At 42.9% G+C, this 23038-nt stretch overlaps 1 protein-coding gene across 1 annotated transcript in view; it reads right to left on the bottom strand.

Annotated features, from left to right (window-relative positions):
* Nucleotides 1-310: 310 nt before the first annotated feature.
* LOC133415975 (GDNF family receptor alpha-4-like) overlaps nt 311-23038 on the bottom strand; it is a 46632-nt gene continuing 23904 nt past the window's right edge. The window contains exons 2-8 of the mRNA XM_061702541.1: nt 17265-17531; nt 15011-15103; nt 14556-14925; nt 13236-13345; nt 12336-12470; nt 7063-7181; nt 311-4275 (exon numbers count right to left, since the gene is read on the bottom strand). Coding sequence (XP_061558525.1) covers nt 4084-4275; nt 7063-7181; nt 12336-12470; nt 13236-13345; nt 14556-14925; nt 15011-15103; nt 17265-17531 — 1286 coding nt within the window. The 3' untranslated portion in view covers nt 311-4083. The remainder of the gene's footprint in view (nt 4276-7062; nt 7182-12335; nt 12471-13235; nt 13346-14555; nt 14926-15010; nt 15104-17264; nt 17532-23038) is intronic.

Raw genomic sequence — 23038 nt, 5'->3', positions numbered from 1 at the left:
CCGAAGGTGAAAAACTCCACTGAGACACAGTAAAACTGTTCCGGTATGAAAGGGATACAGATTTGCCATTCTGCTTGACCTAACAGCCGAACAAGACAAAAAAACAGAAAACAAAAAAAACAAAAACAAAAACAAAACAAAACAAAACGAAACAAAAAAATATATATATGTAAGAACATTCCAAAATGTAGACTTTATTCTGTTTAAAGGTGCATGTCAATAAATTTGAATATTGTGGAAAACATAATTTATTTCAGTAGTTCAATTCAAAGATTCAAACTCATATATAATATAGATGGATTACACAGAGTGAAATGTTTCAGAATTTTATTTTCATAGTTTTGATGAATGTAGCTTACAACTCACAAAAAAAACACAATTCACCATGTTGACAAATGAGAGCGTTACATAATAATAATAATTAAAAAAATCATAAATTGTTTAATATGGAAATTAGGTAGAAATTGGGCTTTTGAGAAGTATTTTCCTATGTGTTTAATACATTTGTATAAAATATGAGTTTCAGTTTAAAGGTATATAATTACAATATCATTACCTCATTGTGTAACTTTGCTATGTAGACCATAAGCTTCAATTACCCTTAAATTCAAGAATATTTTGTGTCAATATTTGCCCAGTTCAGCCCGTTTATGCCATTGATGATAAGCTTGTTCGTGACACTTCCATCAGTATTTGCTGTTGATAAAATAAAATGTCATTCAAAAAGACATAGGCAACACACAGCACTCATTTCATTTCCATCCAATAATGTCCTATTGGATATCGAATATGTGGCTTTTATTCGTCTTTTAACAAACTGGCACACGGTTCTGTTATGTCACAAAAATGACACTTGTTTCTTTTTTCTTTGACACTTTATAGTCACATTTTTTGGCATGATTGATATGTTGTTTATTAAACACATGAAACACATTTCTATACATAATTTTGCAGGAGGATCTTAAAGATACAATTGAAAAGGATTTGCAGATAATAATGCATTTAAAGTCATTAATACATCAAAAATGCAAGCTACTGTATGGTAAAATGATATATTTTTTTTTTACATAGTTTACAAATATAAACACACATTTTGAATACATAAAAACGCATGTTCAGTCATTAAGGCCAGCGCCACAGAACGGCAAATTAGCAGCATAAATGCTACAACACTGAAACGGCAAAGTGTTTTTCTGAAGCATAATTTTTCATTCTCCATGTGTCCAGATTATATATTTTCAGACCAGTTTGCTATCTGATGTTTTTTTCCTCCTGCCTGTTAGCTTCCCTTTGCCTCAATTTTAACAAGAGGATGGTCAAACTGCAGACTGGCCCCTCCTAATGGCCCCTCCTCCTCATTAACTCTTCAAAGTGATACAATCTCCCAATGGAAACAAGTGATGTAAGAGTTGGGCCATGCGGCCTCCTCGTGTGATTACATACAATCCTATTTACAGTGAATGAGAATGTATAGCAGTGCTCCTCCTGTGACATTTACAACAAGCAAACTCTTTTTTTTAATGTACCTATTTTTATGATACATCTTTGGAAAAGGTCCATCCTGTTTAAGTGCTCATTGAAATCTCATCATTACGATGGTAACAATCAAATATGATGCCTCATAATACTCAGTGTTTGTATGTTTTCCTTACAAAGCCAATTACACTAAAGCTCCTTTTTGCAAAGAAAGCCATTATGTTTGCTCAAAATAATGGTTAAAAAACCCATATGCTTGTCTTTACCTACAACCCTGCAACAGTGTAATTTCCCAAGAAAATGAGCCATAGGAAAAAAATCATTAACATCAGCAAGCGTTTTTCCAGGCAGAGAGAATGGCTCGATGTGCTGCTCAATGAGCGGAGCAGCCAGCAGCCTTTCCAGACTCCAGTCTCCGTGCCTATCTCCATATCTTAATCTCGCAACATCTGCACATGACGGGGAAGTGCCACTAAAACACATCTTCTCAGAATTTAAAAAAAAAAAGAAAAAAGGTGAGAGGCTATGACAGCTGTAAATTGCCTATTTCCTCCCCTTAGCCGTCCTCCACATTTCCCTACATGTTGACTTCTTGGAATTGTGCCATAATTGCTTTAAGTCGCTTTTTTTCCCTCCTCATTTTTCCCATCGAGGTTTATCTCATTACCGTTGCCGTCTCTCATTACTCATCCTGCTCGGAATAATTCTAAGTGATTGGAGGTGCTCACTGTGAGAGGAGCCAAATGTTGTAAAGTCCTAATATCCCTTGTGCATGAAAGCCACGGCATGGTACCGACTTGACTACAGTCTCCTTGCTTTTGTCAGCGCCATTTCATTTTCCGCCACTCACGGGCAGCACTTAACGTGTTGTTATCTTCACGCTGAGGAATAAGAGTCCATTTATGAGCCTTCATCTACTCTAAAGTACCCCATAGGGCTAATTATTGGACTGTGAGGTTAATTTACCTTTTCCAGGGCCATACATATACACGCATGTTCCCCAGATTCAAAAGTCACCTGTCAATGGAACAAAATTTTATTTTAAGGTAGAAAGACATGTAGTGGACCTTGGAACCTAAATAGTGGATGAATAATTTGCCCTAAAATGTGAAGGAAAATATAGGAACAAAAATTTAACAAAAACCTGGTATGATGGTTTGAGACATTTACCTTGTATGTCTACTCTTTCACAAGGGTAGTAGAGGTGATAAGACGCATAAAATGAATACAACTTAAAAAGCAGCAACTGTACTCATCAAAGTTTGGCTACAAGTATGCAATACATGCAGTTTGCTGTTGTTTGCTGCTCTTCTCCCCGTGCTTGCATGGCTTCTTCCCATATTCCAAAAACATGCATGTTATCCTAACTGGGGACTCTAACCTGCGCCTGGGTATTAATGTGAATGTAAATGCTTGTTTATCCAAATGTGCCCTGTAAATGATTGGTGACCAGTCCAGGGTGTACTATGGCTCTTCCCCACAATCAGCTGAAAGAGACGACTAATCATCATTGTGACCCGCAATAGTTATTAACAATGATAACTACCAGCTCGCATGACAGAAATAAGGAGCAACTCGAAACAATTGTCAAAGACAAGAAGGTTGCACTCCAGCTGTTTTGTATTATGAGGCAAGTTAGGGATGGCGGAGACGAGCTAGCACAATAGAACTGTCCCAGTGGGAGTGCGCCCTAACTTTGAACATCCTGTATGACTTATTTTTGTTTTCATATGACAAGATTAAATATTTAAACTACTACTAAAGCATGTGTTAGTGCAGAATTTAAAGGTTTTATGATGGGGGAAATGTTGATTACTTCCAATATAGGGGAAATACATTCCGAATCTTCAAGGTCAAGCAGGCTGCTGGAACAGACTGTGTTGAAAAACGTTAAGTTGTAAAAGTCAAATGTGTGCTGCACCATATAATGCTGCTTGGATCTTTCAGCCATTAACCTAGATAAATAACAACCACAATTCTATGGCCACTGCAAAATGTACATTTAATCAAATAGCAGTGCAAAAGCAAGATTAATTTTAAGTGTCACATTTGCTCAGTTGGAGTTTCGAGTCAAGTCAGTACCGTGTTTTGATTTAGCAGAGTTGCAGTCTTCAGATTAACCAGTAAAGTGAACTAACTCACTGAGAGCATCGTGCAATGGGGACAGAGCAAAAGCCAATGGGGCAAGCGAGTAACAAATGTGTTATGAGTCACGAAAAAGAAATCAGAAGTCATACTCTGTCTCGGATGCACTAGAGCACGTTGCTTCTGCGGTTTTGTCTTGGAGAGCACGTACAGTGAGTGTGGCCTTTGGCAATGTGCTTCTTGTTAAAAGAGGGGATGTACTTTTGAGTGTGAAGCCGGCTCTGGATGGACTGTTTGCCCAGGCAGCACTTCTGAGTTATGCCATGCACTGCTATCTGCTCCGGAGCTAAGACACAGATATTGCTGCACCCCAGATATCTTTTAACTCTTAAGGAGTAGAGTACTTTTGTTTTTCAATGAAAGCCTTTGCAGTTTATTCTGGCAACTTTTCTCAGGGAGTGGGCATGTGTTTGAATGTGGAAATGGCAGAAAAATGAGCAGAAGATGGAAGTTTTAGTTGCTCTAACAGTCCCAGTCAAGGATGAGTACAGACAACAGCAGTAGTGGAAAGACTGGCGCCAGTGAGGTGGCTGTCCCTCGCTGCCTCTCTGTGGCCCTTGACTCAGTGTTGGAATCTTTCTCAGAATATGGCGGGATCATGTTGAATTCCTCACTCTTAACCTCCTCCTGCTCCACTTCTTCACTGGTCTCAATCTGTAAATGGATATAAATGTGAAATTATAAGAGGAATGACGTGAAGGAAACCAGACCAGTTTAAGTGCTCTCTGTTTGTTCAGGTTCACATATTGTTGCAGTCCACTGAAAGGCATGTATATCCATTTTTGCGTCAGATTTTTTATTGGCAAAATAACAAAAAATATATGATTTCTTCAATGTAACAAAATGAAGTGTCCTTTTTTTATTTTCTACACTGCTTGTCCCAGCTGGCAAGAGGCAGGTAACACCCTGGACTGGTAGCCAGCCAATCGCAGGGCACGTAGACAACCATTCAGACTCACATTCACACCTATGGACAATTTACAGTTAATCTAAGAAGCACATAATAATAATAATAATAATAATAATAATAATACTTTTTGATTTCAAGATAAAAATAATAATAATAATAATTACAAACTGGAGATATACAACAACAAACATTTTTGATTGGATGGGTTTTCACTCAAATAATATCCTTCCTTCAGGAATTCCCTGAAGTCAAAGGATTTTATAGATAAAGGTGAAAGAAAAAAATAAAAATAAAAAGTGCAAAGACACATTGACCTTGACAGCAGGAAACAATCAGCTCATCCTTGGCCCCAAATGAACATTTTATATCAAATGTGAAGAAATTGGCCCTCAGGAATACTGAGACTGCAATCATAAAAATGGAATGGACGAGTGAACAACCTGAAAACACAATTTTTCCATCTGGGTGTTGCTGAGGTGGAACAACAACCGGTTGATGCCGCACTTATATTGTTAGACGTTAGGTAACGTGTTGTTGGCTGATCAGAAGCAAATATTATGGAAAAACATCCATGCATGGTGTAGTGCTTAAAATAATTGTTTGTGTTCTCTCTTCTTGGCATGTCACTGTATATTTCATGAAGAAAAGCTTTGATTGTTTTGTATTGTTGAACAAAAGACATGATTTGATGTCGGCCAATAAACAAACTGCTCTGTGTGCAGCACCACACTTTAGAGACCTTATCAGTGTTGCTGGCACATGTAATTGTACGTACTGTAAGTGTGCCAAAAAGATGTCCAATGAGTTATTTTGATACCGTTTATAACTGAATTATCAGTTTTCCCCACAATATTTTCATCACAAATGATTTATCTCAAAAAGCATTTACTGAATTACTTTACCATTAACAGACTATGTTACATGGCTTTTTTTTTGCCCTTTGTTTAATTACAATTATATATAATTGTAAACATTTTATTTGTAATGTTATAAGTAGATATATTTGTTCATACATTTGTTGCCTTTTCCATATATTACCATTACAGTTCACTAAATACTGTGAATATAAAATGTCTGCACACCCCTGTTCAAATGCCAGGTTTTTGTGATGTAAAAGAATTTGACCATAACATTATAATTAATACATTTCCAGGAATTTCTTTTATGGTCCGATGATACCAAGGTTGAAGTATTTTGCCATAATTCAGGTGTGTGCTGACTCCCACTGAAGATGGTTTCCAATGCGATCGCTTAATTCTGTAGAACTGTGAGGCAGACGCTCAAACCAGTCGACCACCGTGCCACCCAAGAGCATACACTCCACCAAAATATATTTCATAAAAGTAAATGTACAAAATGCAAAGAAATGGTTGTCGTTTCCTTTCATAAGTCCTATTGGGCACTCCACTTAATAGGTTCTGTTTGCAGCTGGAGGGGATGAAACCTACAGTGTGTACACTGTCAACACATTTGCTGCTCTGTGATGTGAGCAGGAAACAGCTGTCACCATGGAGAGTCACTCACCCAGCTGTCGACCTATGTCATGACACTTTCGTGAGCCTCAAGACTGACTATGTGCACTTTCCTTTGCTAATGGTTAATTATGTGAATTGATGCATGCACACATTCATATGGTTAGCACATATGGCTGTCATTGCACCTCACTGACCATAGACAACAATTATCAGTGATGCTGGACATGCTCACAGATCAAACACACTATCACTCACTTCCCAAGATATTGACCTCACCGAAACTTCCATCCATCCATTTTCTACACCATATCTCACAATGTCAAATAAAAATAAAAGAACTCGAAAGGGGTTTATTGTTAGATAAACTATGCGTATGAATCTTGAATGCAGCCCACCAGTGACAGGTTTTGCAGCAGTGGGGTGTTGTGGTAGGATTATGAGAAAAGAAAGAGAATATAAAGTGAAGGGGTGTGCATATATGAATATTAAAAGTTGAGGGCTGAGCCCAATGTTGCAAACAACATTTTCTTTACCGCTTATCCTTACTAGGGTCGCGGGCTGCTGGAACCTATTCCAACTATCTTCGGGCAGGGTACACCCTGAACCGGTCGCCAGCCAATCGCAGGGCACATAGAAACATACAACCATTCACACTCACATTCACACCTACGGGCAATTTAAAGTCTTCAATCAACCTAACACGCATGTTTTTGGGATGTGGGAGGAAACCGGAGAGCCTGGAGAAAACCCAGCCAGGCACGGGGAGAACATGCAAACTCCACACAGGCGCGGCCGGGATTTGAACCCCTGTCCCCAGAACTGTGAGGCAGATATGCTAAACAGTCGTACACCGCGCCGGCATGTTTCAAACATCTTCAGCTAATCCGTGAGCACAAAAGGCAGGCCTTCCACTAATCTGAGGATGCTCGCCCCAAATCACTGCTGCAGTCCCTGCTGGTGCCATTTTAGTTTTGGTTAGTCTTCCATCGAGGTTGTAGTATGGGTTCAAATCTCATGCGGCGAGGGTGTGATCATGCACCGAGAGGGCTTACTTACGGTGGTAAATTCCGGAAGAGAGTTGACGCTGTGGACTCTCGGGGAGGGCTCGGGAGCTGGAACGGGGCTGGTCTCAGCAGGGGGCGCCACGGAAACTCCCATGGAGCTGATGGCAGCACCTGAGGCAGAGTCAACAGGGGGTCTCTGCATGGTTAATTTTTCATCATCACTATTCAGTCATTTTGACTTCTGTACTTCGTCCTATATTGAATACATGTGGTGACTGCACTGTGAGGGTTATTAAACTGTGATTTGACTCAGGCACTTTTTCTTGCTTCTTTACTTTTCAGAAGCAAACCTACTCCATTTTATGCACGATTTGCAATGCACTAATGATTATGACTAAATAAAAATTGTTGTAACTACGGAATAAATAAATGCCAATTCACACATCAAGACCAGATAGCTTCATACCATAACCCCGCAACTCTAACCCTAACCCCTAACCTTAACTCCAGCCAACCCATTATCTACCCTTAATGCCCCAACCCGAAACCGAACCTGAACCCCCCAAACCAGAACTTTCTTATCCTCAAGCATAATTCCTCAACACCGGCCCAACCTTAACCCCCCACTACTAACACCTTTAACCAGTTTTATAATGTAAGGGAATACAAATACTTTCTTACTGAACATAAGTAGAATTTATACACGTTCACTATCAACTGTAAATTTCTTACTCCTGAAACCAAATGTATACTTTTACGATACATTTTTGTTAACCATCTTCATTAGTCCATGCAGCCATGGCCCACGGGTTAAGATCATCGCCTACAACCGTGGGGGACCTAGGTTCAGGTCCCCGACCGGACCATCTGCCAACATCCCCCAGACTCATGGCTGTGGTGTCCTTGAGCAAGACATTGATACCCCAAACTGCTGCCTGGGTGCTTCAGCTGGCCCCTACTCCAGTGTGTTCCACTAACGTGTGTGTGTGTGTGTGTGTGTGTGTGTGTGTGTGGATGTGTGTTATGGTTGTTGTCTTCCCCCTGTCTCATACACACCTGCTCCTGAGAGCATCTTCCCCACCTGTGTCTCGTTTACCCTAATTTCCCTATGCATTCAACCTCGTGTCTCATTCTTTCTGGTCGCCAGTTCGTTGTACCTTGTTGTCACGTTCCAGCATTCCTTGTGTCCACGTCAACGACTCATGGTAAGCCTAGACCCTGTTTTGATTACTGACCTTGCCTTTTTGCCTCACATTTTTTGGATACTGTTGCCTTTTCGGATTGCCTGCCTGTGTAATGACCTCTACCGTTTATTAAACCTCTCTTTTTGAAACCGTCCATTTGAATTGGAGTCGTGCATTTTGGGTCCTGTCCTTTGTACCTTTCATGACAGAAAGAACTGGCCATAACATGGACCCAGCAGACTCAGACCCGGTGCGCAAAGCCCTTCAAGCACAGGTTCAACGCATCTCGAAGCAGGATGAGCAGCTTGCTGCCCTCCACCTTCATCTAAAGGGACTGTCAGAGTATCAGGACACAGTTTGAAGTTCTAATGAATATGGTTCAGAAGAAGGAACCAGCTGGCACAGCATCCGATGCTGCCACTGTACCACCGTTTCCATGTGAAGCAGTCACCATGCTGCCACCTGTCACCTCCGCTGCTGTCTGCCCACAGCTCTCTCGACCGGAGAGGTTCTCTGGAGATTCTGGGAATATTAAGCCGTTCATCACTCAGTGCGAACTCCACTTTGAGCTGCAGGCAGCTGCCTTCCCCACCAAGCGGGCAAAGATTGCTTTTGTCATTTCCCACCGGACTGGTTGTGCGGAGGCGTGGGCTACTGCTGAATGGGGTCGCAATTCTGCTGCGTGTCATTCTTGGGCTTCTTGTGTAAAGACTATGAAGCAAGTTTTTCAGTATTCCACACCAGATCGTGAGGCAGCTCGCTCCCTTGTCACCTTACAACAAGGCAAGCGCAGGGTGTCAGATTACGCGATTGAGTTTTGCATTATAGCAGCTGAGAGTCAGTGGAATAATAGGGCGCGACTCTCCGTCAAGGATCATTTGGTCCCACTAGACCTGCCGACCGACTTGGACACTCTCATCGCTGTCGCCATAATGATGGACAAAAGGCTTTTGGATCGCGAGCTGGACGGAGATTGGCGGAAGGATGCGTCACCGCGCACTTGGAGGACGAGCCTCGGTGACCAGCCAAACCAAGGCAGATCCCCTGTTGCCAGTCTCAATCCACTGGCTAGCGTCACCACGGATGAACCCATGCAACTGGGCAGGTTCCGTCTCTCCCCTGAGGAACGTCAACACCGGCTGAGGGAAGGGCGGTGCTTCTACTGCGGGCAGTTGGGTCATTCCGTGAGCAATTATCACATCAAAGTTGGCGGTGCCGGTAACAAGGGCACAGGAGCAGTGAGTCTTAATATCATTAAGGAAGATCCTACCCATGCTCTTCCTAAAGTAACGCTATGCTCTCCAGATCAAGAGATTCATACATCTGTATTGACTCTGGTTTTGACGCAAATTTACTCAACTCCCTCCTCGTTAGACATAGGCACCTTAGAACCTTTCAAGAAAGACGCCACCGGCAGTTTTATGGGCAAGATCACTCATTAGTTTTCATGTTTTTGACGCTATAAATTTTGACCTTATTATAGGGAACCCTTGTTTGAAATTACATATCCCCCACATTGACTGGTCCTCTGGGCATGTTATGTCATGGGGCAGCAATTGTGCCCAGAACTGTTTAGAGCCTCCATGTAATGTTTAGGGTTATGTTTCAAATGATATTCCACAGACCCCATCTGGGAATCCTGACTTGTATAAAGTGCCCACCTGTTACCATGACATTAAAGTTTTTTCCAAGTCCAAAGCCAAATCCCTTCCACCCCACAGACCTTATGACTGTACAGTTGACTTGCTGCCTGGAACCACACCTCCACGGGGGAGGTTGTTCTCTCTTTCAGGGCCGGAACACAAGGCCATGAAGGAGTATGTGGAAAAATCACTGGCAGTCGGGATCATTCGCCCATCTTCATCCCCTGCGGGAGCAAGATTTTTCTTTGTGGACAAGAAGGACAAGACCCTGTATCGATTACCGGGGTCTCAATGAAATAACTGTGACAAACAGGTACCCTCTTCATCTCATCTCCACCGCCTTTGAGTTCCGTAGAGAATTATTTGTCCGACCCTAAAACCATTTTGCCCAAGTCATGTTTCATTTCTGGTTTTGTTTGGGACATTGAAACTGCGGTAAAAGAGGCTCTGAAGAACACTCTTAGTCCTGAAGATTCCCCTGAAAAAAGGCTTTATGTGGTCCCGACCTTAAGGGGTAGAGTTATCCACTGGGCTCACACTAACAGGACTGTATGTCAAACGTAATCTGTGGTCGAACAACGCTTTTGGTGGCCTAATGTTAGACAAGATGTTATCCATTACGTCAATCCTTACCAGGTATGCGCTGCTAACAAGGCCTCTCGTCAACGTCCTTCTGGGGAATTGCGACTCGTGCCAATACCACAACGTCCTTGGTCAGACATTTCCGTAGACTTTGCGAGAGGATTACAGACCTCTAAAGAAAATACCACCATTCTCACAGTTGTTGACAAGTTCTCTAAGATGGCACATTTCATTGCACTGACGAAACTCCCCTCAGCTAAAAAACTGCCGAGTTATGATAAACCAGGTATTCAGGTTTCATGATTTTCCCAAGAATGTGGTATCGGATAGGGTCCCCCAATTTGTTTCACGAATTTGGAAGGAGTTTTGCAAATTAATAGGTGCTACCGTCAGTCTGTGTTCTGGGTTTCATCCTGAAACCAATGGACAAACTGAAAGGCTGAACCAGGACCTGGAGACTGGGCTCCAATGTCGCTCGTCACAGGAGCCACAATCCTGGACTCAGAAGCTGGTTTGGGTCGAGTTCTCTCACAATTCTCTCCCCTCTACATCCACTGGTCTATCGCCTTTTCACATTGTGCATGGTTACCAACCATCTCCTGCCACAGCCCCAGAATCCACAGTTCCATCTGCATTGACCTTGGTGAGACGCTGCAGGAGGACCTGGGAGCGAGCCCGCTAAATGCTGCTACGCCAAGGACGGTCCTACAAGACCGCAGCTAACAGTAGGAGGACACCGACCCAGAACTACAAAGTGGGTCAGCAAGTTTGGCACTCCACCAAGCATCTTTCACTCTGGGTGGAGTCCCGGAAGCTTGCTCCCAGGTTCGTTGGGCCCTTCCCCATCACAAAGGTCATCAACCCTGTCGCCATGAAGCTTAGGCTCTCAAGGCCGATGCGGGTCCACCCTGCATTTCACGTCAGCCCCTCTGGTCCTGCCTTCCAGGCCCCCTCGTACCCCCCGTTTTATGGACAGGGGCCACGTCTTCACGGGGAAGCGACTGTTGCTGTCAGTCGGTGAAGCGACTGACAAGGGGGTTTCAATATCTGGTGGACTTGGAGGGCTACGGGCCTGAGGAACGTTCATGGGTGCCATCTGGGTTTATTGTTGATGACTCACTCATCCGGGACTTCCTTGTTGCGCATCTTGGGGCTCCGGGGCCGGCCATTAAGGGGTGGGTACTTTCATGGGTGTGTGTTATGGTTGTTGTCTTCCCCCTGTCTCGTACACACCTGCTCCTGAGAGCATCTTCCCCACCTGTGCCTCGTTTACCCTAATTACCCCATGCATTGAACATCGTGTCTCATTCTTTGTGGTCAGCAGTTCGTTGTACCTTGTCACATTCCAGCATTCCTTGTTTCCACGTCACCGACTCATAGTAAGCCTAGACCCTGTTCTGATTATTGACCTTGCCTTTTTGCCTCACGTTTTTTGAATACTGTTGCCTTTTCGGATTGCCTGCTTCTGTACCAACCTCTGCCCATTTATTAAACTTCTCTTTTTGAAACTGTCCATTTGAATTGGAGTCGTGCATTTTGGGTCCTGTCCTCATGACAGTACTGAAGTTAGTTTCTGTTAAGATACTTGTACTTTCACTCGTGTCACTTAAGGTACTCTATACAAGACCAGCCATATCCATCCAACCCTAACCAGGCCAAAACCAAAGCTGAAACTTGCTATGCAGACTCTGAAATACCAGTAGGAGCATTGCAGGAGCTTTTAAAATCTTTGCATTCTGTTGCCCAAAAATGTCACAGCATATGTGCCTCCATGGGCTTATCTACTCCATTGCCGAAGAAAAAAAACAACTTTTATTATGACCTTGTGGAAGATGTATTGCAATATTTAAATTGAAATGATGGTAATCACAGCACAATCAGGAGGTTCATTGTTCTGTTTACCAAATGACACTCACGCAGACAAATGTTGTTTTTGAACATGTGCAGGATGCGTTGACAGCCCTGCCATTCGTTGCCGCTGCCGTCACACGTGCACCACTGGGACACCTCTGTGCTGCTGTTGCTCACGTAGTTGGGAGTCATAATGGTGCCTGAAAAAGCCAAAAAACTTCAGTTTTAAGTCTGCTAAGATTATTAATGCCCCGTGCCTCTGTTGAAGAGACCAAGCAGACTACTGACAATATTCGTGGTATTGCAACAGGGTAAAAAAATGTTTTGAAAGATACAGTAAGAGGGAAAATGAGGGGACAAGACAATCTGATGAGCTGCTGGTGGAAATATAAATGTGAGATTATTTGGCGTACAGGAATCCCTAAGCGGCAGCAACAAAACGGTTGGAAACGGAATTGAAGAATTGTCCATACAGAAGATGGAGAAAACATGACTTTTCGTGATTGTGTCTTCCGATTAGGAAATTTTAACAAAACAAAGAATTAAAAACCCTCATCAGGGGTTTTGATATTGTCTGAGTCAATGTGGTTTGTTACAATTCTATTTATATATTATATAAAGGGTTACATAATGGTAATGGCGAAACAGTACAGTATCTGGAAAGTACTCATGAAGTACTTTAGTATTATTTAAAGGTTGATGTGTTTTTTTTTTTTAATTGTTCGGGAGTTAAAGCCAATTATTGCAGACAAACAAAACCACTGACAAAAGATGCAACATATTGCTAAAAGCAATGACTGTTTCCAAAACTAGTAAAGCGTTGCTTTCTGGGGAGAAAAAGGATTATGAAAGCCAAATATCACTGCAAGACACCTGCGGATGATTTCTAATAATCCTTCACGCTGTGTTCTGCCTTTTCCACAAAACGATTCCATCCCTCAACATCTCTGCTTTCGTTTACTCACCTATAAGTCCGGCGTAGGCCTTGAGGCACATAGCTCTGCTCTCTCGCATGCAGCCAGAGGCAGACAGAGGAGCTGGCTGACAGTTGTGTTGGAAATCAGCAAACCGGGATCTGACACACAAAAATAAATAAATGAATAAATAAATAAAAATTCTGAATTTCAAAAGTACCTTAAAGGTAAATTGTACTGATTCAGCTGTATGTGTTCAAGACAATCACAAAGTATCGCAACCAGATGTCTTCTGTATGACTTCTGTGGAATGAGCTGCTCTACCCAACTGTAAAGTTATTGGGTAAAATAACAGTTTTTGGAGGCTTTTGTTTTTGCATCACACACATTGCTATTGTTGCAGTCCATTAAAAAGTAAAAACGTCGATTGCGCGGGAAAGGAACCGAGCCTTATCACGAATAGCGGAAAAATAAGAGTAATTGACTACCCCAAAATGTTTATAATGGTTTATCTTAATATATCATTTCAAACTCCTTTTACAACATTACCTTTAAAAATAAATGGCATACAGATTATTGGATTTGGAAAAAATGACCCTGACATGTATGGCCCCGCTTGCAACCCATAAAATATAAATTTTCAAGCAATTTGTCGACTTTAACTTTTTAAAAGTCACTCAGCAAAACAGAAAAGTACACAGGCGGCAAAGACTCTCCATAGCGTCTGCTAACAACCCCGGCTAAACTCAAATCCTCCCTGACTGACCGGATACAAAGATGAAAATCTTTGAGCAGTGGGTCACTTCACCATACTTCCTTGACATCAAATTACTACTTTCCGATTAGCCAAGGCTTTGCTGCCATCTTGTGTTAGTTTAGCATTACAGACAGAGCTCGAAAGTAACATGTTCCACAGAAAATAACCCCAATACGGGAACAGGTGACTTTACAAATGGTGAACCACAAATAGGCAGGTGTTCAAATGATCCCCAAATGCAATGAGTTCTTCACTTGAAACATGGATTTTTAAATGTAAAAAAAAATGTCACAGCTATTTAAGATACATACAGATACATTCTTGTTTTTTTACATACATCCCTATGTTGTTATGCAGAGCAGAAGCAAAATTAATGGGGAACTCATACAGTATATACACTGTCTATGTAGTATAAACAAACAAAATAATACATGTAAAACATTATTGTATTTGTGTAATATGGAGAGAAGCATTCAGAACAATTGAAGCACAAGGTGAACATGTTCTAAAACAAATACATTGTTCTCCCTCGTTTGCACATTTTGCCCATGACTGACAATAACATTCACCTCAGAAAATGTCCAGCTCTGTAATGAACATGCAACCTTTCTCACCTACACAGCTCGTCCCTGGAGCAGTAGTTCTGTAGGTTGAGGCAGTTGGGCTTGCCCAATCGATCCTCCCCCTTAGTGTTCTCCTCATAGGAACAAGACGGTACAATGGTTTTCCTGCGGCGCTCCCCACATAGGGTGTCGGAGCAAGGGCAGAAGAGCAAGGCGAAGCTGTACTCCTCTGGGACACGCTCCAGGAAACGCCGCAGGGCTCGGTGGCACTTCTGACGGTTGCAAGTGTTGTCAGAGGCTGCCGCTCGCTTGGTGCACGCCACTACGTACTCGGAACGCAGGGAGCCGCATTTCTCATACAGGCCACAGTCTTGGGCCGCCTTGAGACACTGATTGTGACCGTCCACAGACACAGAGGAAGCTGGTGGGAAAACAAGCGTATCGTTTCTACAAGGAAATAACCTTGAATAATTCATTCATTCATTGTGTCATATCTGTGGCTGTACCTGCCATGATGGACGCCATATGTGACATGTCAATGCTTCTCACCAGGCTGAACTCCAATTCTTCGTATGGAGACACTTCATACTCATCATATGCTAAAAACAGAAGTGAAGTCTTGTTTTCAGCAGTTTCACATAAGGGCCACAACATTAGGGACACCTGCACAATCTAATAGAATAAAAGATCTGTATCCAAAATTCTCTCAATGCAAAGATAACTACAATGGCACTCAATAGAATGTAGACCTCTCCCAAAGCAGAATTAAACACCATACCCAAAACACAGTATGTTTATCTGAAATTCTGGGCAACTGCATTGCAAAGCGGCGGCACGGTTAGAGCGTCTGCCTCACAGTACTGAGGATCGAGGTTCAATCCCCGGCCCCGCCTGTGTGGAGTTTGCATGTTCTCCCAGTGCCTGCGTGGGTTTTCTCCGGGCACTCCGGTTTCCTCCCACATCCCAAAAACACGCATGGTATGTTGATTGAAGACTCTAAATTGCCCGTAGGTGTGAATGTTTGTTTGTTTGTATGTGCCCTGCGATTGGCTGGCATCCAGTTCTGGGTGTACCCCGCCTCCTGCTCGATGATAGCTGGGATAGGCTCCAGCACTCCCGCGACCCTAGTGAGGATAAGCGGCTCAGACAATGCATGGATGGATGAATTGCAAAGTTTGTACCAATTGCTACTTGTAACAAACTTCTTACTTAGCTAATGCACCACACCGCAAGAACATTTCATAGAAATCAGATATATAGTTTTGAAGTTACTAGCTAACGACACAACAATATCTTTTCACATTTTCCTCAATTTCTCAGTGAATGATTCATGACAGAGGCGGGCCATGCATTTGGTACCTGGGCCTTCATTGAGGACTTACCCAACTTAATCCACCTTTTATTACCACCACTGTCACATCACAATTATAGAATCTATCAAAACTATACAAAAACAGTATAGCAACAAGCAACTGTGCCACATGCATCATCTGGAGCAATTAAAAATAAATATTTATTAAACAACATTATTAAAACATCCATTCGTCTATTTTCTATACTGCATATCTTCATTAGGGTCGTGGGTGAGCTGCATGCTCTCCAAGCTGAATTCGAGAGAGGCGGGGTACCACCTGGACTGGTCGCCAGCCAATCACAGGGCACATATAGTCGAAAAAAATATTCATGCTCACATGCAGACCAAAGGACAATTTAGTCTTTGACTGACCTTAGGCCCGCCGCACACCGAACAAAACGGCTGAACGCAACTCAAGTGTGGTATGCAGAGTTTTGCAACTAGTTTTTATTTTGCAGCAATTTAAAAGGTGAATTGCAGATGTAAAGGCCAATCAAAAATGCCTGAGCTTTCACAACAAAAATTACGTTACCGGGTACGAAACTAGCTCCAGCTGGCAGCTGCCAACCCATACCAATTCTGTGTATTCAAATGTGTATATTGTGTTTTACTGTGATACTTAACTATTTATGATTTCATATGCACCTGTGCAAGTGTGGAGAGTTTCTCTCACTGAAATACACAAATGCAGTCAATGAATGGGGCAATCATTGCCAACTACCTCTCAAATATTCACACTCTATCCATTAGTTCTCACCTGTTTCCTCTTTTTGTATAATTACAATATAGCTATAGCGACCAGGGAAGTACACTTCGTCCTTGACAAACGCGCCTTTGTTTGTGGTTCAATTTTTATTTTATTTTTTAAATACAGTACAGCATATATATGGAGCCTCAAAAAAATACTCCAATAAGAACACCAGAGCTCATGTTTTTTTTTTTTTTTTTTCCATTGTAGCAAGCATGTGTGCGAGGGGTCAATCGCTAGATGTGCAGATGTGAATCGCCGACTGCACTTTGTAGCCGATTGTCCAGTTCGGTTGCATTCAGTTGACATATGTATCCACTTTTTGTGACACATTTTGTTTGGTAGTGGACTGTGAGATTTTTCTCAATGTAAATTTCAGTTTTGGCTCTACAGAGGTTGGGAAATACTGATCTAAGGTATCTACCAAGGTTTACGATTCCTCTTCACTCGGGTTTGTGAAGGCAGAATCTTTTATTCAACTCTTGTGCTGGAATCTCATTACATTATGCAGGTGTGCATGCTGTTATGGTCAGTGAGTGTAGGTAAGCAATAAACACACAAACACACACACACACACACGCACACGCTCACACACACAGACACACACACTTACACACACGCACACACACACACACAGATGGCAGAACTTAAATCCCACCTCCAAACCTCACAGTCCAGTAGACCCTGAGGCAGTGTTCCTCTCGTCGAGATCCACGCTGACATTTGCACACTTGAAGGGGGCGATGGTGCTGCAAGGAGTTCTGAGCCTCCAGGCACTCGGTGCGGGCCTCCGGGCCGAGCGGCGAAACCGCCTCCTCGTCTGCACAGTATTCCAACAGCCGGTACAGGACCATGCAGGACTGCTCTTGGATGCAGCCCTGCTCTGCCAGCAGACAGTCTAAAGAGGCCGATACCGGTGTGCTACCTGATGGAGACACAGTGATATGTTGTCTTTGTGGAAGGTGCTTAGCTGCAGGGTTAATTGTCCCACCGTTTGCTCTTAGGCTAAATAGGTTGTAATTAAGACAACAGATCAAATTAATTGTGCTGTGTGGACACGCCGGAGAACTACTCATTATAATAACCGCAAGGAAGATTAAATTGAATGCCCATAAGTGTTCTTCTTTCACAATATGGCCATAAAACACTGCAGTGTGCGGACTGGCTGGATTGATTGACATTCAGGGGGCCGTCCAAGCTTCTGGACCGCATCCAAATAACCAGTCAGCTAATATTGAGGCACTGTTTAAACATTGAAGCTTTATGCTAAACTGTTATGACACCGCAATCCAACATGAGCCCATTATTATCGTTGTTTGAAACACACATCTCGCACTACATAATATCCTCCAATGTAAATCTTTTTCTTTTCCACCTCCGCTTTCAGTTCTAAAGCCTTTCTTGTGTCACTCCCCAGAGTGCATATTAGATACCTATTTGTGTGTCAGTTGCTGAATAGTGTCGCATTCGTATGTAGAACATTGACCTGCATTGAAAAAAGGATGTTGTTAGACAGCCAACTTTTAGATGCCGCATGGCAAATCTTTCAGTTTTCACTTAAACTACCTTCAAAAATGTTTTTAAAATATATTAATAACAATATAATACGTACATATAATAATATACTTAGTACAGAATTAAGTGAAAACACACCAACATTCAAATATTTGCAAAAAGAAAATGAAAACATACTGCACATGCACACACCAAAAGGACCAATAAATACCTGAAAAGATTAGTGGGACATTGTATCACACTCTATACTGCCTCACTGGCCATTAGATCTTCCTGAACAATCTAATGACATCCAATAAAGGTCGGGTCTGTTTTTGTTCCAAATTATTATGCATCTAAGATTTAAGGTAAATAAACATCCATCCATTTTCCATACTGCTTATCCTCACTAGAGTTACGGGCGTGCTGGAGCCTATCCCAGCTGACTCTGGGCTAGAGGCAAGACCTGAACTGGTCACCATTCAACCGCAGGGCACATATAAACTGTTAGATATATTTTAGTAGTTATCATTTATTTGCTTAGCTTGCATTAGTATTTTGCATTAGTAGCTTGCATTAGTATTTTGCATTAGTAGCTTGCATTAGTATTATGGACAATATTTAGATAGAAAGATGTCTCGCCTTCAAGAAGATGACTCAGCAACATTTGATGGAAGGGCGCCTTGACCAAGGACGTGATCGGATGTGGTCGGGGACGGGACAGGTGTCGTCTGGTCCTATGTTTTGTGTTGTGTCTTAATGCTTAGAACATTATGTCTTGTAGAACCCTCCTATTTTCAAATAAATGTAGGAGCGACGGGGGAGATTGTTTAGAGCGTGTTGAGAGGCTGTAACCTGAACAATCTCCCATGCGCCCTCCTCATGAGTAAAATGACCAACGTCTTCATTCCTTTTGTGTTTATTCATTATAATGTTTGGTGAGATAAATCCAACATAAACAAACAACCATTCACACTCACAGTCACACCTACAGGCAATTTGGAGTCTTCAATTAACCTAATATGCATATTTTTAGGGATGTGGGAGGAAGAAAACCCTGAGCAAACCCACGCAGGCACAGGGAGAACATGCAAACTCCACACGGGATAGGCCGGATTTGAACCCGGGTCCTCGGAACTGTGAGGCAGATGTGCTAACCAGCATTGGAGATTTAATTTTTTTCTGGGGACGTTTATGCGTATTTAGTTTCTCCTGTTTATCCTGTTTTATATCACTAATGCCAATCTCAAACAGGCTTGATGATTAAATTTCACAGGTGAATCGAATTCAATATTACTTAAGGAGGTTGTTCCACGTTATTAAGCAACTCACAGTTTTCATGAGTAATCGTGAAAAGGAATGATTTGCAAAAGGAATGAAAATACTTGACATTTCAAGAAAATCATTGCACTGATTTGTATTAAGGAAAGTTTATGTCAGTCAAATGCATCTTATTAAGAGAGCAGCTGTTAAAACGCTACTGGTATTTCAAGCTGCTGATGTATCTGGAGTGACAAGAACCTCAATGCATGATCTTCTAAATACCTGTAGTCATGCAGAGTTGTCATAACGATTACTCACAAGGAAAAGCGTTTGCAGGGGGCTCAGAAATACATGAAGACTAATTTTCAGACTGTTTTATTCACTGATGAATTATGTGCTACTTTGGGTGCTTTAGATTGGTGGCGTTCTGGATGGTTGGTGGCAGGACCCCATGTCATAATAAGGCTGCAACATCAGCAAGAAGTAAAATATAGAAATGTGTGTATAAAATATGTGGACACAAGGTTGGTATTCATGGTATGAAAAGAAGAACAGTGCCTTCTGCAGTAGAATTCTCATGCAAAACTAGTATAAGTTTATTAGTACATAAGCAGTAATTCAATAAGTTCATTCTTGTTGAAGTTTGCAATGTGATATGTGATGTGTGTATACAGAGATGTCTTTCTAATAAATATGGTTGCCTATTTTAGCTTTATTAGCATTAGCTGGAAAAAAACAATAATAACAATTTAAAAGAGCTCTCAGGATGTTGCGGTGAATGTCCACTGTAAACTACAACTATTACAATAAGCCTTTACATTTGTACCTCTCTGAAAGGATTAAATAATTTAATGTTAACTAGAGACACATCTTATAAAAATGTAAAAATTGTCATATACTGCCCTGCAGTTCCATTATTGGAGCCGGGAGGGCGCTTTGCGTCCTCTCTCTCTCCCCTCTCCCATCTCTGTCTCCAATCAGCCTCATCACCACCAGTGTATATAAGCCTGCCTGTTCCAGGAAATCCTCGCCAAAGTATTGCAGTTTCTTCCAGAGGTACCACGGCCCATTTACTTCACGTAAGTCACTCTATTCTTCATTCCCTTTGTTGACTCCTGTGTCTCCTTGTTCTCAATGTTTTCCCCTGTGTTCCTGATCCACGTCATTCCTGCCGCCAAGCCAGCCGCCTGTTCACGCCACCGCCTGCCAACGCACCCAGGACCACCGCCATTACCTTTCCTCAATAAACTGTTCATCATTTTACATCTGCCTCCGCCTGCTCTTGGATCCAGCTACTCCCCATACGTGACAGAATACTTTGGTCATTATGGACTCAGCAACTCCGGAGGCACTGATGAACGCACTAACTCTCCAAGGAGCCCACATAGGAATACAAGAAAAGACTCTCCAAGAACTCATGGAATCCTTACACTCCCTCACACAACAAGTATCCCTCCTTTCCTCGACAATGCTATCCAAACTTCCACCTGTAACTACGCCTTCCGAGCCCGCAGCCTCAGAGCCACCTGCCTCCTGTACAAAGAACCTCATGTCCCGCTGCCCGAGCCCTACTCCGGGGACCTAGGTGCGTGTAGCCAGTTTTTACTCAATTGCTCACTCGTTTTCAACCTTCAACCATACAGTTATCCCACCGAACAATCCAAAGTAGCTTATGTCACTAGCCCCCTCTGCGGCAAAGCAGCTAATGGGCCACTTCCTTATGGCAAAGCTCCTCCCCGGTACTCCACTCATTCGATTCCTTTTCCAACGAACTCCGTGAAGTTTTCGATCACCCCGTTCAGGGCAAAAAAGCCACCAGTCATATCCTCACGCTCACGCAGGGTGCTAAATCAGCAGCGGAATATTCCATAGAGTTCCGGATATTGGCGGGTGAATGTGGGTGGGATGACGCGGCACTTAGGGGGATTTTTTTCTAATGGCCTTTCCGAGCAGCTCAAGGATGAGCTAGCGGTCCGGAACGAGCCCTCCTTTCTCGAGGATCTCATCGGCCTTTTTACCATCCGTCTGGATAACAGACTGCGAGAGCGAACACGAGAGAGGGGGGTTCGGTCGGGCAAAAGCCCTACCACTCGGAGCGCCGCGCTGTCAGCTTCACACCTGCCTGCGCACCGTCTTCCGTCACTCCCCGTAGCCACCGAAGAGCCCATGCAAATTGCAAAGACACGGTTAGATCCACAGCAGCGTCAGCGTTTTATCACCCAGCGGCTGTGTATCTACTGCGGTCAATCCGGTCACTTTATTTCCTCGTGTCCCCTCCAACCAAAACACCAGGCTCACCGCGACCCGAGAGAGTCGTGGTGAGCCAAACCTCCATTTCCTCAAGCTCTCCCGCTCTCATGAGCGTTCCCGCTTTCATTATAGTTTCAGCTCATAACACCCCCATCGCTGCCCTGATTGATTCTGGTGCCGATGACAATTTCATTCATGAAACCATAATTCATGAGCTCCAAATCCCTCTCCAACCACTTCCGTCCCCAAAGAATGTCACAGCCCTGGATGGCCGAATCATCTCCCGTTACCCACCAAACTGTGCCATTCACCGTGCTTATTTCAGGAAATCACCGTGATCTCTTTGTTATCCCTTCCCCTAATACTCCATTAGTCCTTGGAATTCCCTGGCTCAAAAAACATACCAAGATGTGACGCATACTCGTGTGGGCGCCTTAGTTACGCGCTCTCTAGTATTGTTTTTGTTTTTCGTTCGTCTTTTGGAGACATTACATGGCTCACTTACACAAGGGAAGACTTGCTAACCATCAAGGATGCTACTTCGGACTTTCTTTCATCAACTTTCCCAAATCCGCTCAGTTCCTCCCCCGCCCCCGAGTTACTCACCGGAGCAGCGACCGCGGTCTTTGGTGCATGGAGGCGAAGGCGACACCACAGAGGGAAGCGAGAGAGGATACAGATTGCCGTTTCCGTCGATCCACCTCGCGAATCAACTCTCCCTACTCAACAAAATGGACGAGCTTCATCGTCTGATAAAGGCCAGTAAAGACTTCGGACGTTTCTCTGCCATGTGCTTTACGGAAACTTGGCTTTGTGAGGCTGTACCCGATGGCGTCGTCATGCTTCCCGGCTTCCATCTTCACCGGGCAGACTGCGACATGCAATCATCGGGGAAAACAAAAGGCGGCGGGATATGCTTCTATATCAATGAAAAATGGTGTACGGACGTCACAGAGCTCAGCACACACTGCAGCCCGCATTTAGAGTTGCTGTTTTTAAACTGTAAGCCATTCTACTCGGCAAGTGAGTTTGCATCATTCATTCTCACTGGTGTCTACATTCCTCCTCAAGCTAACACTAACGCCGCACTGCTAATGCTCGCCGAACAAGTAAATGAAATTGAAAAAAAAAAAACACCCGGACATTATTCTCGGGGACTTTAATAAAGCTAAACTCGAACACAAACTCCCTAAATACAAGCAGCACATTGACTGTCCGACCAGGGAAAATAACATTTTAGACCACTGCTATACTACGCTAAATAACACATACCGTGCCAAACCTTGTGCAGCATTGGGCTCGTCTGATTACTGCTTAATTCACTTAATACCGACATACAGGCAATAACTTAAATGCGTGAAGCCTACAGTGAAAATGTGGACCAATGAAGCAAAGAGAACTTCAAAGCTGTTTAGACTGCACAGA

The sequence above is a fragment of the Phycodurus eques genome, chromosome 17, assembly GCF_024500275.1.
Source record: "Phycodurus eques isolate BA_2022a chromosome 17, UOR_Pequ_1.1, whole genome shotgun sequence".
NCBI classification, from domain to species: domain Eukaryota; kingdom Metazoa; phylum Chordata; class Actinopteri; order Syngnathiformes; family Syngnathidae; genus Phycodurus; species Phycodurus eques.
The sequence above is the reverse complement of the archived record's forward strand: the minus strand, read 5'-3'. Positions and strand labels throughout refer to the sequence as shown.